At 45.9% G+C, this 16,746-nt stretch overlaps 1 protein-coding gene across 4 annotated transcripts in view; it reads left to right on the forward strand.

The window, feature by feature from the left end:
- TMEM40 (transmembrane protein 40) overlaps positions 1-16,746 on the forward strand; it is a 32,559-nt gene that overhangs the window by 13,175 nt on the left and 2,638 nt on the right. For 2 of the 4 annotated variants that reach the window (XM_027093907.1, XM_027093906.1), the window contains 6 exons: positions 3,741-3,812; positions 4,478-4,579; positions 10,412-10,465; positions 12,755-12,790; positions 13,164-13,196; positions 13,590-13,637. In XM_027093907.1, the coding sequence (XP_026949708.1) occupies positions 3,749-3,812; positions 4,478-4,579; positions 10,412-10,465; positions 12,755-12,790; positions 13,164-13,196; positions 13,590-13,637 (337 nt within the window). In that variant the 5' untranslated portion in view covers positions 3,741-3,748. Of the gene's footprint in view, positions 1-3,740; positions 3,922-4,477; positions 4,580-10,411; positions 10,466-12,754; positions 12,791-13,163; positions 13,197-13,589; positions 13,638-16,746 lie in introns of those variants that run through there. The other 2 variants (XM_027093905.1, XM_027093908.1) reach the window with 2 other exon arrangements.

The following is a 16,746-nucleotide window of genomic DNA, read 5'->3' on the forward strand; positions in this document are numbered from 1 at the left end:
GCCTTGTTGCTCAGGGATTCCCTGGGGTGTTGGCTCAGTTTGCGTGATTGAAGTTATTCTCCACCCCATGTCTGCATTCCAGCATACAAAAAGCAGGAAAGAGGAAGTAGAAGGCACAGAAGTTTATAAGCCCAGAGCTGGGAATCGGTTGTTAAACACAACCATTATTAAATTAAATTCTATAAATGTATAAATAACTAATTTATGTTAAAAAAAGGTTAATAAGTACTCAAAATGTATCACTTCCTAATTTATTTTGCTACATTCTGCCCATTACCTAGGCCCTTGAGATTTTCACATCTGTTTTATCTGTATTGTGGAATCACTGCGTAAGGCTGGGTTCCACTGTCCATGCCTTCCCAACTTTTTTTTTTTTTTTTTTGGCGGTATGCGGGCCTCTCGCTGTTGTGGCCTCTCCCGTCGCGGAGCACAGGCTCCAGACACGCAGGCTCAGCGGCCATGGCTCACGGGCCCAGCCGCTCTGCGGCATGTGGGATCTTCCTGGACCGGGGCACGAACCCATGTCCCCTGCATCGGCAGGCGGACTCTCAACCACTGCGCCACCAGGGAAGCCCAGCCTTCCCAACTTTGCAGTCCATGGCATCACAGTGGTATCAGTCACAGAGATCAGTAAACTCTACAAATTAGAGCTTGAATGTTTGCTTTGTCGATTGTCTAAATTTAAGAAAGTGATCAAGCAAATGTTAATAATGGAGATTAAACCTCAAACCTGTAGGCATTGCATTACACCTGTTGCCATTACACTGTGAATAACACAAAAAGTTGAGAAAGTATTCTTCCAGAATCTGTAAAATATGATTCGATTCAGCAAAGATGTTGCTTATATCACTGACAAACTGTGATGACAAAGGCATTTGTTGTTTGCCTTTCATCTTACTTGTTAACATGAAAGAAGTTATCAGCCAACATTCACGTTGGCAGTGCTCTTGTTCATCCATGATGTGAGCAGCCTCTTTTCTGAATTTGGTAGTGATTGAGCATTTATTTGTAGTTTGATTTTGTGACACTATTTTTTTTTTTAATTTATTTTAAAGAAGATGTTGGGGATAGGAGTTTATTAATTAATTGATTTATTTTTGCTGTGTTGGGTCTTCGTTTCTGTGCGAGGGCTTTCTCTAGTTGTGGCAAGCGGGGGCCACTCTTCATCGCGGTGCGCGGGCCTCTCACTATCGCGGCCTCTCTTGCTGCGGAGCACAAGCTCCAGACGCGCAGGCTCAGTAGTTGTGGCTCACAGGCCTAGTTGCTCCGTGGCATGTGGGATCCTCCCAGACCAGGGCTCGAACCTGTGTCCCCTGCATTAGCAGGCAGATTCTCAACCACTGTGCCACCAGGGAAGCCCTTGTGACACTATTGTTGGTGATAGATTTGTAAAAACTGATAGTATATTTTGCAAGAAATTCCAAGTCACACTGAAGCTAGAGGTGTATGAAATTCACAATAAAGAGGACTGTATTTTTATTTTTTGTAACTCTGTGCTATACATTCTTTTTAAAATTTTATTTATTATTTTTTCCTGAAGTATAGTTGATTTACAATGTTTCAGGTGTACAGCAAAGTGATTCAGTTATACATATACATATATAAGTATTCTTTTTCAGATTCTTTTCTATTATAGGTTATTACAAGATATTGAATATAGTTCCCTGTGCTAATTGTTAGGTCCTTGTTGTTTATCTATTTTATGTATAGTGGTGTGTATCTGTTAATCCCAAATTCCTAATTTATCCCCCCATACATTCTTTACATCAGTAAAATTTACAGCAGACATATCTGTGTGTGTGTATACTTTTTCCCCCAGAACCCTAGAACATCTTGTCAGCTCACCACCACGCAGATCCCCTTCATTCACGGTCTGTTGGCAGGAATATGAGTCACATGGTCCCAAGGCCACGCCTAGCTTCAAGGGATGCTGGGAAATACAGTCTCTAGCTGGGGGCCATGTGCCCAGCTAAAATCAAGGCAGCCCAACCATGGCAGCCCCGTGTATTTTCCCCAGAGGAGAGCACCAGCTCACTGGGGTTAGCCGTTTAGATTTTCCAGGGCCACACTTATGGCCTTCTCATGGCCTCATCTGAAGGCCGGCTTCGAGTTACCACTAGCTCCCACTCAGAATTTCAGGAAAGCACAGAGTATGGTGTCCTGAGGGGACAGATTCCCAAACCTCATGCTGCACCTTCAAGTGCCTGCTTCCTGCCCTTGCTTTACCGTTTGCATCTGTAATCCTGACAGCCATACCAGCAGGGCTTGACTTTGAGCAGTGCTCCACACGAGTGTTTGGGGTACATTAAACAGAACGTGGGTTCTGGAGTCCCAATTCATGCAAAATCTCTTCATCTCTTTGAGCCTCAGTTTCCTCCTCTGTAAAATGAGGATGATAAAATTTACCTTGCTTGGGCTTCCCTTGTGGCGCAGTGGTTGGGAGTCCGCCTGCCGATGCAGGGGACACGGGTTTGTGCCCCGGTCCGGGAGGATCCTACATGCCGCGGAGCGGCTGGGCCCATGAGCCATGGCCGCTGAGCCTGTGCGTCCGGAGCCTGTGCTCCACAGCGGGAGAGGCGACAGCAGTGAGAGGCCTGCGTACCGCAAAAAAAAAAAAAAAAAAATTTACCTTGCAGGGTTATTGTAAGAGTCAAGTGAAACAATCTTTGGGGAAGTTTTGTTGTCTAGAAACTACAATTCAGGTGTGAAGTAATTAATTCCAATTCCTAACAGACTGGTTTGTGATCAGGCTCAGATGGAATTACAGACACATAAGCCCTTTGTAAAACTGTTAAGTACTGTACTGATATAAGGTGGTATATTACATTTTTAAGTAATGAAAAATTATTGGTTGTTTTATTATAACAAAAGAAATACTGACATAGAAAACAAACTTACAGTTAGTTACCGACGGGGAAATGGGGGGAGAGATAAATTAGGAGTATGGGATTAACAGATGCACACCACCATATATAAAATAGATAAATAACAAGGATTTACTGTATAGCACAGAGAACTATACTCAATATCTTGTAATAAACTATAGTGGAAAAAGAAAAAACAAGGAAAAGAAAAAAAGCAATACTGCTAAAAATTTAGAAAAGGCAAAGTAAAAATACCCATAATGCTACCACTCAGAGATCTAACTACTGTTTATATTTTGTTATAGCTCCAACAATTATTAACTCGTGGTCGTGTTTGTTATATTTGGACCCCCACCTACGCCCTCCAACTCCCTTATTCAAATAATCAGATTATTTTGAAGCATGTCCTAGACATCATATAATTTCATCATAAACATTGCAGTATTTATCTCTAAATTTAAGAATACTTTAAATAAATATAACTTCAATATAAATATCACACCTAAAAAAATAAGTTCTCTAATGGAGGATGTTGATAACAGGGGAGACTATGCACGTTTAGGAGCAGGGGATATATGGGCAACCTTTGTACCTTCCACTCAATTTTTTTTTTTTTTTTTTTTACCTTCCACTCAATCTTGCTGTGAACCTAGGGCTGCTGTAAAAACTGAAGTCTCTTTTTTAAAAAATAAGCTCTTAATAGTATCAAAAGGTGATCATTATTCAAATTTCCCTAATTGTGTATTTCTTTTTTCATAAATTGTTCTTGTACCTTTGAATATTGGTTGTTTATATTTTTCTTATTTATTTGCCAAGCTCTTTATATATTAAACATATTAACTAAGGTAATATTAATTACTATTGTTATTCCAACAGGGGAGGCCATGGAGACTTCAGGATCACTTCAGGACCACAGTCGAGTCCACGGAGAATCAGAAGATCTAGACCGTATGTTTGCTCTCTCTGCCCTCTGGGCAAAGCCGCATGGGAGGTGAAGTCCAGCAGTAGGTGGAACAGAAGACCCTGCTCAGCTCATGCGGCACAATGAATGGCCCAAGTTACGGTCAAAACCTCTAGAGAAGTAGTGACTTTACACACATGCACATGTGTGTGCTTGGTCCAGTCTGTCCCCCAGTACTCTAGCTGTGTGGACCCTCAGTTGCTCCCCAAATCTCAGAGGCTCTGGGGGCTTGGACTTGCACTAGGGAGTGTCCTCAGAAGGTGGGAAGCGTCCTGCATGGCCCCAGAATGGGGAATGGGAAGGTTTAGGGCTCGATCGGATCCCACCTGCCCTGTAATTTACAGAGAATTTTAAATTGGCAACTGCTCTACACAGTGTAGTGGTCTCTTGGGAAGGATAGAGGGCTTAGAAGCCCCTCTCTGGGCTCCACATTCAGAGAAAAGTCTGCCTTTGGCCTTCCTAGAGCCTCTGGGGCCTCTGAGATCCCTGGTGTCCTGTACCTCCCATTGGCCCTAGGGGTTTGGGAAGAGTGTCCCAGTGAATCCAGCCACTCCTTGCTCCCCACATCCAAGTAGACCCCTGGGGAGGCCTGGGTGGTCTCTGGGGTGGGAAGGGCAGGAAACGCTCATCCTTGCCTATGTGTGCCTCCCAGATGGAGAGACGGATTTCCACAAGCAAGACGAGGAGGCTGAGCTCTATTCTCAAGACCAAGATGAGAGCGGCAAGTCTTCCTCCTCTTCATCCTCCTCCTCAGGTAAAGCAATGATTTCATTAAATAAATCTATATTAAGATATTAAAGACAAGCATTTACATGGAAAAACCAATCTCCTGGACTTCCCTGGTGGCGCAGTGGTTAAGAATCCGCCTGCCAATGCAGGGGACACGGGTTCAAGCCCTGGTCTGGGAAGATCCCACATGCCGTGGAGCAACTAAGCCCGCGAGCTACAACTACTGAGCCCGCGTGCCACAACTACTGAAGCCCACACGCCTAGAGATTGTGCTCCGCAACAAGAGAAGCCACCGCAATGAGAAGCCTGCACACCGCAACGAAGAGTAGACCCCGCTCACCGCAGCTAGAGAAAGCCCGCACACAGCAACAAAAAGCCAACGCAGCCAAAAAAATAAATTAAAAAAAAAGAAAAAAATTAACAAAAAGAGAAAAGAAGAAAAACCAGTCTCCTGAACCTCCCACCTCGGTACTACAGCTCTCTTTTTCCATGTTCCCTTCCAGAGCCTGCCTCTCTGTACATGTAGCTTGTACACAGTTATAACTACCATAGAGGGACTTCCCTGGTGGTCCAGTGGTTTAGAATCCACGCTTCCACTGCAGGGGGCACGTGTTCGATGCCTGGTCAGGGAACTAAGATCCCATATGCCACGTAGTGTGGCCAAAAAAAAAGAACCCAAAAAATTACCGTATGGACAATTTTGTCCTTGGTTTACAATTTTTTTTGCTATCTTATCCTAAGCATTTTGCCATGTTATTCCATAATATCTTAGCGGCTATTTTTCATGTTTCCCAAGTAGCCCCTCAAAGTGACTGCGTCTCATGTAAAGGAACGTTTAAGTTTTGTAGGAGCACTTTGGAATCAGGGGCAGTGCATGTGTCCATTCAGGCAGCCTGCAGGTTCATACCCTTTCTTTGCCACTAACTAGCTAAGCGTCCTTGGGTAAATTGCTTAACCCTGTGTGCCCTGGAGTCCTCATGCATAAGATGGGAATGATAACAAAAGTTATCTCATAGGATACCTGTGAGGATTACATTCTACACGTGCAAAGGCTTAGCACCTATCAGATAGTAATAGCTCTAAAAATAACTGCTATTGTTAAGATTTTCCCCCTTCCCCACCCTGCTTGTTTGTCCTGCTCAAGAGCATCCTTGCACAAAAGCCTTTACTTTTTGAATTTTTCATACAAATCAAGTCCTACATATCTACTCCCACAAGCACTTTAATGGGTTTAGAGGGATGAGCATCTCTAATTGGACTTTGATTACAAATTGCCACATTATTCTCTGAAAAGAAGCAGGATGTCTCTCTACTTTTATTCTTTTAACTCAAAAGGTAAGGCTGAATTTATAGCAGCAGCAACATCACAGCTAGCATTTATTGAGCACTTACTTTGTGCCAGGTAGCGTTCCAAGCACTTTATGTGGAATAACTCAGTTAATTCTCATAGCAACCCATGAGGAAGGCATTGTTGTTATTCCCATTTTACAGGTGAGGAAACCGAGGCCAGTGAGGTTTAGTTCTAGAAGAGCTTCCAGAGGCAGGAGGGCTACAACACGGGATTCTGTCCCTTTGTTTGTCCTCCGTAGGTGGGAAGGGACGTTCTGTCTTCTGATTCTGATTGACCCTCAGGGGTTGCTGCTCCCCCACAAATGTTCTCCCCCAAGTGTGGCCATAAGTTCCTTCCTTCTGGTCTCCAGAGTACATACACATGGGACTGGGCGTAGTTTACAAAACTGAACACTTAAAAGAAAGCAGCAGGAAAATAAACATGGAGTCCTAGAAGCATTGAGACAGACTGACATTCAGGATCCTGGTCTCTGGTCCTACCCTGGTTGGCCTGCTGCTGGAACTCAGACCCTGCCCATTCTTCAGGCTCAGACGGTGACCATTAGTCCTTGGGCCCCAAGCCTGGGTGCCTCCCAGCAGCCCCCCACCTTCCTCCACGTTAGGGCCCTAACTCAGAGTCTGGCATGCAGCACCACTCTCCCTACATAGCTTTTTGTTCTTTTTTTTGTTTTTGTTTTTGTTTTTTGCGGTACGCGGGCCTCTCACTGTTGCGGCCTCTCCCATTGTGGAGCACAGGCTCCAGACGCGCAGGCTCAGCAGCCATGGCTCACAGGCCCAGCCGCTCCGCGGCATGTGTGATCTTCCCGGACTGGGGCACGAACCCGTGTCCCCTGCATCGGCAGGCGGACTCTCAACCACTGCGCCACCAGGGAAGCCCAGCTTTTTGTTCTTAACGTATCCTGTTTGGGTTTTTTAAAATATTTATTTATTTGGTTATGCTGGATCTTAGTTGTGGCTCGTGGGCTCCTTAGTTGAGGCTTGCCGGCTCCTTAGTTGTGGCATGTGAACTCTTAGTCACGACATGCACGTGGGATCTAGTTCCCTGACCAGGGATCGAACCTGGGCACCCCTCATTGGGAGCACGGAGTCCCAACCACCGCGCCACTAGGGAAGTCCCTATCCTGTTATTTTTAAATTAAAACGTTTTTTCATTATGAAAGATTACACATGGGCACATTGTAGAAAATATGGAACATACAAAGAAGTAGAAAGAAGGAAAAAAATCATCCTTTGCTCTGTTAGATAACCACTAAACACATATTAGTGTATCTCCTTACAGTTATTCAATAAATATTTATTGAGCATCAACTATGTGCCAGGCTCAGTGATGGATACTCGGGACACCAGAAACAAACGTGATTTTTTCTGCCAGAGTTAATTTTTTAAACAATTGAATTAGACAGAACACAGAAAAATTATCCTCATTCTTGACAGCATACAATTCTACAATACCTTTTATTAAAAATTATATATTATGCATAGGGAACTATATTCAGTATCCTGTAATAAACCATAATGGAAAAGGAAAAAATCAATCCTTGAACAAGTTTTAAAAATTATATCTTATGGGGCTTCCCTGGTGGCCCAGTGGTTGAGAGTCCGCCTGCTGATGCAGGGGATGCGGGTTCGTGCCCCAGTCCGGGAAGATCCCACATGCCGCAGAGCAGCTGGGCCCGTGAGCCATGGCCGCTGAGCCTGTGCGTCCGGAGCCTGTGCTCCACAATGGGAGAGGCCACAACAGTGAGAGGCCCGCGTACAGAAAAAAAAAAAAAAAAAAAATTATGAATATATCATGGAGAAAGCTAAAATAATATTGATGTGAATGTTAATAGAGATTGTCCCTGTTGGATAGAATTTGGAGTAATTTTTGCTTTCTTATTTTCTGTATTGTTTGATATTTTGCAAAATATGATGAAAAAGCCTTTTGGGGGCATTGATTGATATTTGTAAAATACAGAAAAGAAGAAAATAGAAGCCACTCAAAATCCCATCTCTTGAGATAAATACCACTGTTGTTATCTTGATGTACTTCCTGATACCTCTTTTTCTGTACCAGTTGAGATCACATACGCACTGATTTTTTTTTTTTCTGCACTGATTTTTAAGCACAGTTAACTTGGTTTCCTATAATTAAAAAATTTATCCATGATAGACCAGGAGGTCCCCAAGCCCGCTGAGGAACATCGGGACTGCTGGGGCCCTCTTGGTCATCCTGAGGAAAAGGGAATCCTCTGGACCTGAAGCTAGAAACTCCTAGGCCTGAATCCCCAGAATGCTGACCAATCCAAGAGTGCCAACAACGCGGTCATTCTTCAAGGCTTTAATCAAACTCCTGCTGCAGGCGGGGCAGCCTTAGGACAGTGATACCCAGGCCTCGTCCTTCAGGGGCTCAAGGTGGTTGGAGGGATGAGCACCACCAGGGACCCTCATGCCCACTGTGTCAAGCACAGACAGTTGATGCTATAGAAACCCCAGAGGAGGGTGGGCAAGATGCGTGTGAGCTGGGGCAGCTGGAAAAGCCCTTCTACAGGAGGTGTGACATCAGCTTAAGCTTCAGGATAAGGGAGTAAGTGGGAAGGGCATTCCAGGTGGGAGACAGAGCACGAGCAAACCCAGAGTCAGCGTGGCGTTGGTGGCATCACAGAGTTGATGCAGCCCCCATACTGGGCAGTAGGGAAAGCACCTCAGTAACACGATACTTCACAGGACCTTGTCTTATCTTAGTGAAAGCCGTATTGAACATAGTAAGTGATTTGTCTGAGGTCACACAGAAAGTTCATGGCAGTTCCTGTCCCCTAACCCTCAAAGCAGAATTCTTCCCCCAGACCACACTCCTCACATAAACTAAATTTTGAGAACCGACACCAGAATGAGGTATTCCAGGCTCGATCCAGGCTGAGGTTCTCCCACAGCTTGTGTTTGTTCCCTGCAAAGAGCAGCAACGAGGACTAGCCCCCCTGAGTAACTGGAAAACGTTGGCAGAGACGGGGGCTGGTCTCCCCTGCAGGGGCAGCTTGCCCAGTAGGCAGTAGGCCTCACCATTTCTCCTTTGCCCACTTGGCTGATGGTTGAATTTCTCAGTGGGCCTGCGCATGTCCGTGTGAAGATTTTTTTTTTAAATAAATAAATACATTTATTTATTTATTTATTTTTGGCTGCGTTGGGTCTTCGTTGCTGCGCTCGGGCTTTCCCTAGTTGTGGCGAGCGAGGGCTACTCTTCATTGCGGTGCACGGGCTCTAGGTGTGAGGGCTTCAGTAGTTGTGGCACATGCGCTCAATTGTTGTGGCTCACAGCCTCTAGAGCACAGACTCAGTAGTTGTGGCGCATGGGCTTAGTTGCTGTGTGGCGTGTGAGATCTTCCTGGACCAGGGCTTGAACCCGTGTCCCCTGCATTGGCAGGCAGATTCTTAACCACTGCACCACCAGGGAAGTCCCCCGTGTGAAAATTTGTTCCTTGCAGTGTTATTTATAGTAGGGCAACAATAGAAACAACCTAACGTCCAACAACAGCAACATAGAGCAGTGATGCTACACCCTGTCCTGGTCAGAGCTCTGGTCTTCATACATCTCTAAAGTGAAAAAGAGAAATTCAAATCATAGAATTCATTTGATCTCATATACACTTTGTAAAAATTCACGCATACATGATTGTAAACAAGACTGGAAGGAAAAATATCAAAATGTTAATAGTGATTATCTCTGGATGGTTAAATTATGGGTGATTTTCATTTTCTTGTTTTTTTTTTGAATTGACTTATACCATAGATATTTTACAATAATCTTTTTTATCTTTATAACCAGAAGAATATAATTTTGTTTTTTTAAAAAAAAACTTTAATAAATGTTAGCCTAAATTGATTGTGGGAAGAAAAGAACTTGGGGGAAAGAGCCTGGACTAATGCCTAGTACAGATCCTGGCACACATAAGGTGTTTAATAAATGCTCTCATGACTCTGGAGCTGAGCTCTGGGTTCTATTTTTAGAGATAAAAATTATTAGAAATGCAGGCCTTGGTGACAGACCTGGGTTTGAACCCTGGAATTTCTGCTTCCTGACTGTGTGACTTTCCACGAATAACTTAACTTTTGTGAGCCTCAGTTTCCTTATCTGTAAAGTGGGGAGAGAGAGGCATTAATACCTTCTTCACAGCATTTCCAAGAGGATCAAATGAAATATTAACTATAAATTACTTAGTTCAGTGTTGGTACATAGTAAGTGCTCAAAAAATGGCGACTCTTATTACTGACTTTGAACGAGGCCCAGGTCCTCTCAGGCCCCCAGTTCTTCTTCAGTCAGCTGAACACAGTCACCTCAGGGCGTGTGAGGGGCGTCAGACAGAGCAGCAGGAATGCTCTTGTACAGCTGTCTTGCCTCTTGAAGAGCGCCCACCTCACCCCCAGCGCAAAGACTATGTTACTTTTTAAGGCTTCCGACACCAGGAGAGGGAAGCCACTCTGGGGTGCTGTAACTGTGGGGAGCTGACTAACAGGCTTTGTCTACACCCAGGTTCTGAGCATGGGGAGCCTGACGTTTTGAAGAATGAGCTTCAACTCTATGAAGGTGATTGTCTGTACAGTGGCTTTGGGGGAAACAGAATTAAACAAAGGACATGAAGGCTTAGGGCTTTGTTGGGAGGAAACAAGGTGATGAGGGTGTTTCATGAGCTCAAAGTCCTGGGCAGATATAGGAGGTGTGGCAAGGTGAGTGGTTATAACATGGGCAGATGGAGGTGGGGGCAGGCATTTTCTGCCACAGTCAGACTGTCTTGGAATCTCTTCTGATCTATAACCCTGACTTGCAGGTTGACTGTGACCAGTCACCCAACCTTTCTGGGCCTCAGCTTTCCAACCAGCAAGATGGAACTTAATCAGTACCTTCTCTCTTGGAATACTGGGTTGTTTAAGCATGCAAGGGAAAATTAAGGACCTGATTTCTACAAAACTCAAATTACGGAGTAATTGTCTCTAAGCATCGTGATTTTTACAGCGAGCAGATATAAATATTATGGCACTTTGCTTGGTAGCACTTTGATGAAATGGAGGAATTTGTAGGAATGAACCAGTTTGCCAAAAAGCCTCATAAATGAACACTGCCAGATAAGAAAACCTGTTTAACTTTGTTTAATCCAACATTTACATAATCCGCGTAGTCTCCTAATGCCAGATAATAACCCAAGAAATACAACGGGAAACACATATACATTCAAAGAAATGGAAATGAAATATCTTAATATTCTGCATCAAGGTATTACCAGTGGCTGCCACTGGGTGGTAGCATTGTGAGTAATCGTCATACTATTTTCTTTCATCTGAATTTTCTGATTTTCTTTTTCTTTTTTTTAAACAAAAACAGGTACTATCTAATTTTTTAAAATGTTGTTAATTAAGTAGTGTAAGAAAGTTTTCACTGAGTGTAAAATGAGAGAGAAACTGTTACATATACATACATTTTAAATGTTTTTTTCTCATCAAAAAGTAAGTCATGTTCACTGTAGAAAACGTAGGTATCGTCACGTATTTGTGAATTAATTCCCCCAAGTAGTGAATTCCCCGCCCCGCCTCCCCCCTCCCGAGACACCAGAGGTACTTGGTAATTACGCTGCCGGAGTCTCATTTCATGCCGTTCTTGGTTTGCCTTCTGTACCCTTGGTGCTGGCCTCTCTGGTCACTTGCAGACACTGGCTCCTGTTTGCACATTAGCCTAAAGACAGTTCAGCATACTGAGTGTTTATTGCCATGAGCTAAGTGCCCCCTTCGGGTGTTTGTGTCCTGGGGCTGATCTGGAGGGCGGAAGTGTACAGAGTGGGGACTCCGGCCTCCCCTTGAGGGGAAGAAGGTGACAGGCTAGGAGAGAAGTCACTGGGAATAGAGTAGGCGCCAAGAACCAGAGGGTGGGGACTTCCCTGGTGGTTCAGTGGGAAACACTCCGCGTTCCCAATGCAGGGGGCCCGGGTTCGATCCCTGGTTGGGGAACTAGATCCCTCATGTATGCCACAGCTAAGAGTCTGCATGCCACAACTAAAGTTTCTGCGTGCCACAACTAAGACCCAGCGCAGCCTAAGTAAATAAATATTAAAAAAAAAAAAAAAAGAACCAGAGTGTGAATGAGGTGGGAGGGCTACCCAGGCCAGATTAAAGGGAATGCTGCACCTCAGGGCACGTATAGGGCTCGATTCACCCTAGGCAGCCCAGACAGGAGCTCCACACTGGGGTCAGGGGCCAGGGCCCCCATGGTACAACCCAGCTTGGCTTCCACAAGCTCAGGGCCTGGTGGGGCTGGAGCCACGTGGCTAAGTGTCCTCACCTGCATCTGGATAGGAATGAACAGGCACAGATTGCAAACTGGTGGCCTGTGTGTACAGATGTATATCATCTGGCTCACAGAGTATCTTTATTATTATTATTGTTCTTAATATATTTCATCACATCTACAGCTAACAGTTTTTCACATCTGGAGATCTGTGAAATCAGGGTGCCTCTTAAAATCACTGGCAACTTGCAGTTATAATTGGCAGTAGTTTTCCTTCCATAAAATGACGTCATTCTCACAAACCATGATATCTTTGATTCGATGGAATATGAATTGCCAGCTTTTTTTATAGTCAAGAAGTTTATATAAAAACCTGGATTTCTGGCTTCTCGTGGGAAATTAGAAGACCTGTAACATGGGGCAGGCATTGCTGCGGCAGCTTTCGGGGACTGCGGGGTGGTGCCTGCCCCTTTAGATGAAAGAGGAACCCTCCAGTTTGCTCCAGTGCCCCCTGCAGATCAATGGGAAGTCTCTCTGCAGTGTAACTTCTCTCCACCCAGAGGATATGAATATGCAGTCACTGATTTCCCTTCTGTGCAGGTGCCCCCGGGGAGGTGGTGCCGTCTGAGGAATCAGGTGAGTGTCTTTTAGGGGAGAGGGGTCGTTGGTACTGGTGTTGAACGAGGTCTGGGCATCATCTTTCCCCCAAAAGAGGCAGGTGCTATCAGGTGCACGGCTGTGAGAGATGGGACTCCCAGTCTGCTTGGGGCCTGGGGCTCTGACCTGGGTTCAGCAAGCAGGCGGGGCTGGCTGTGGCATGAGACGGGGGACCAGTGGAGGTTAGAAAGGGGGTCCAGGCAAGAACAAAGGGATTATTAATAACAATCTATAGATAGAAAGATCCCCTGGGGGCTGGAGAATTCAACAGGGGCGTTTTCAGAAGTCACCTGTGGCACTCGTTAAGGACCCAAGCTGGCCTGGGCACTAATGTTGAGTTTCTAATTTCCAGGACTCCGAAGGAGAGGCTCTAATCCAGAAAGTGGTAAATATGCAAGCTCCAAGAGGGGAGTGGGAGGTGGCCTGGATTCCAGGGGCTGGGACAGGACCACAGGCAGCCTGGGGCGGGGGGGAGGGAGATCAATCCCAGCAGCAATGCCGTCACCAGCCAGAGTGTCACCGTGATCCAGGAAAGGGGCCTCCGGGCTCAGGTGACATGGATCAGAACAGACACAGGCCTGTGGAGGAGGAGGGCATCAGTGGAGGTCCAAGGACAGCCACCCCACCTTCAAGCTTTGCCCTGACCGGTCCTGCAGTGAGTGCCCTCTGACCCAGGAAATAGAACCTGGGAGAGCCATTCTCAGTGAGGCAGGGGAGCGAGAATCCCACCAGCTATACCGTGTCAGAGTTAAACCGTCGTCTCTCTCTTGTTCCCAAGGAGAAGTGGAGCCCTCTCAGTTAAGAAGACTAAATATAAAGAAGGATGGTAAGGAAATTGGGGTTCCAGGGCTGCTGCTTTTGTCTGGTCCAGATTTCTCTGGGTAGAAAGTCAGCTGGTGGCCTGGAACGACAGTAATCATGGCCCACCTCTGCTGCGGGCCCTGCAGTTTGCAAAATCCTCAGCTTAGAATCACCTTGAGAAGGTGGTACAATGATTCCTGTTTTGCAGATATAGAAACTGAGGCTCAAGGACGGGGAGTGGTCTTACAGCTAGTGAGTGACACGACTTGCGCTTGGATCCTGGTCCTGTGCTCTTTCTGCTGTACGCCGAGTCACTAGCATGATAAACGCCCTCCAGGCCTTATGGCCATAATGGGGAGCTGGGAACAGGCTGGGCCGAGGAAGCTGTGAGGTTAGATTAGACTGGACTCTAGGGAAGGAGTGATGAGAACCGGAGGGACTGCCTCGACTCCAGGCCTGGAATCGTGGGGGCTTCAGGGAGGAGGGTAAGGGTGGGAAGGAAGACCATGTGTTTTGGGGGGGTTTTGGGCAGTTTTTCTGGCCGCATTGCGAGGCATGTGGAATCTTCTTAGTTCGCCGACCAGGGATTGAACTCGGGCCCCAGCAGTGAAAGCCTGGAATCCTAACCACTATGCCACCAGGGAACTCCCAAGAGCATAGTTTTTGTTTTGTTTTGTTTTTTATATATAAATTTATTTATTTATTTTTGGCTGCGTTGGGTATTCGCGTGCAGGCTTTCTCTAATTGTGGCGAGAGGGGACTCCTCTTTGTTGCGGTACGTGGGCTTCTCATTGCAGTGGCTTCTCTTGTTGCAGAGCATGGGCTCTAGAGTGCAGGCTCAGTAGTTGCGGCGTGCGGGCTTAGCTGCCCTGCGGCATGTGGGATCTTAGTTCCCCAACCAGGGATCGAACCCACATCCCCTGCATAGGCAGGCGGATTCTTTACCACGGGACCACCAGGGAAGCCCTCTAGAAATATTTTGAGTTGTTCAAAAGCCCGCCTTTAGGGAGTGGGAGACCTGTGTCCGAGCCCCTGGCTCTGCCTCCATCAAGCTACATGAACCGGGATGTGCTGTCGAGCTGTCCCGGGCTATGAAGTGAGCCTCATCCCACTAAAACTGAGATTCCCAAAGCGCAGGCCATGTCCAGGTTGCTTCAGGACATGGCATTATACTCCCAAGTGAGAAGGTGACTGCCCTTTTCCCTCTCTTTCTCTGCTTGGAGCCCCTGGGCCTTTAGTGCCACCCTGACCCTTGCTCACTGCCCTCCGGACACAGAGATCAGGACCATACGCAGAGCCGTCTGCAGGCAGCGGCGGGTAGACCTTCACCGTCTTGCTTTATGGGCCTTGCGTTTGTTCTTAAGACATGGGATCCTAGTTTTCCACTTAGTGTTGTAACATGAAGTTTCCTTTTCAAGTAAATCTATTTAAGGAAAAATAAGAATCTGCTTAAAGAAAAACTTTAAGTAAATAGTACAAGTGGTCCTTGGGTAGCAAGAAATAGTGAAGGTCATAAGCAGTGCTACGTAGAAAGGGCAAAACCCACAAAGGTGGTGTGTGGATGGCTGAAATCAGAAAAAACAGACAAGGGTGATCCCCTAGGTCCCTCTTGGCTCCAATACACCTTGGAGTCCTTATCCCGGCCTGATCTCTTCAGCCCCCAAAACTTCTAGTTCCCTAAAACTTGAAGTTCTCTTCCCAGAAATTCACTTACCCTGCCCTCACCTGGTTGAACCCTTCACTGTACTGGGTCTGTGCCTTGGTCCCACCTTCTTACCTGTCTCATGGCATGTGAATGTGCGCACGCACACGCGCACGTACACACACACACACACACACACACACACACACAAAATCTTCCCTTTCATCCAACTCCTACTGCCTTGGCTATCTTTAAGGCTTACCTCAAACTCTCTTTCTTCCATTAATCCCTGCCCCAGATATGGTGAGTCCTGAATGCTTATGACATCTTACAACTGCATCCAATTCCACAGTGTGGGGACCTTATAATGTATTTACCATTCCCCACTTGATAGATGTTTAGGTTATTTCTAATTTTTTGCTCTTTCAAACTAAGCTGCCTTAGCCATCCAGCCCTCTGTTTGGCCTTACATTTCTCTGCAGTCTCTCTCTTTTTAAAAACATTTGTATTTTCTAAGTATTTACTCATAAGAAAATGGGGGAAAGATCAGGGAGAAATTCTCTGCTAGGAATTCATTTTGCATTTCTGAAGATTTGGGTGAGGAAAGAGTTTTCACCCCCACTCTGTCACATCTCTGAACAGACCTAAGCCCGATGCTTTCTTAAACGTTAAGTCTAGTTCTGCATGACGTCTTTTTTTTCCTCTAAAGGACAAATTGATTTCAGAGCCAAGAATGTTCTAGAAATAATCTTTTGATTTTCCCCCCAGGGAAAAATTAACAAAAATAAAACCAGAAATACCCTCCTCACTTCTGTTCACTTGCCTTCCACATGCCACCTGACAGCAGTGATATGTAGTCTCACTCTGCCTTTTACCATTTACAAAGGACTTTCCCCTCCAAGACCCCCATCCATCCCTCCGTCAGTGGTGTAGAGGTTGCTCTCCTTGATTTATCAATGAGAACGCTGAGGCTCAAGGGAGTCAGGACACTTGTCCAAAGTTCACAGCACATCAGTGGCCAAACTGGACTAAAGTAGGACACATTCCCAGCAGCCTCGGCCACTCAGAGAGCTTGCCTCGTTCCAGGGAACCGTCTCTGAATTGTCCTCTCTTTCTTCTTTTTCTTTCTTTTAAAAACCTTTTTGGCATCTTCCCTATCACAACCCTCTGCCTGGGTCAAGGCCCCTGTGTTCTCTCCCCTGATGACTCCCGCAGCGCCTGGCAAAGGGCAGGGGGGCCTCCTTCACAAACCATCCCTGAATTCCTGCCCAGGGCATGGGCCCTGCCTCCCAGCTACTCTCTCTACCTCCATTAACTACTAGGAAGAGCCTGCAATGCTGCTTCTGGGTACCAGGCCCACGGAAATGCACACACAAGGGCACAGACACATTCATATGCGGTGATGTTTGGTGCAGAAAATCAGTCCCTTCTAGCTTCCTCAATGGGAGACTAGTTACATAAATTAGGGTAAGTTTATGCCACGGAACACTAT

The sequence above is a fragment of the Aethalodelphis obliquidens genome, unplaced genomic scaffold (assembly GCF_003676395.1).
Source record: "Aethalodelphis obliquidens isolate GAN/ISIS:26980383/991018 unplaced genomic scaffold, ASM367639v1 scaffold86, whole genome shotgun sequence".
Classification (NCBI taxonomy): Eukaryota; Metazoa; Chordata; class Mammalia; order Artiodactyla; family Delphinidae; genus Aethalodelphis; species Aethalodelphis obliquidens.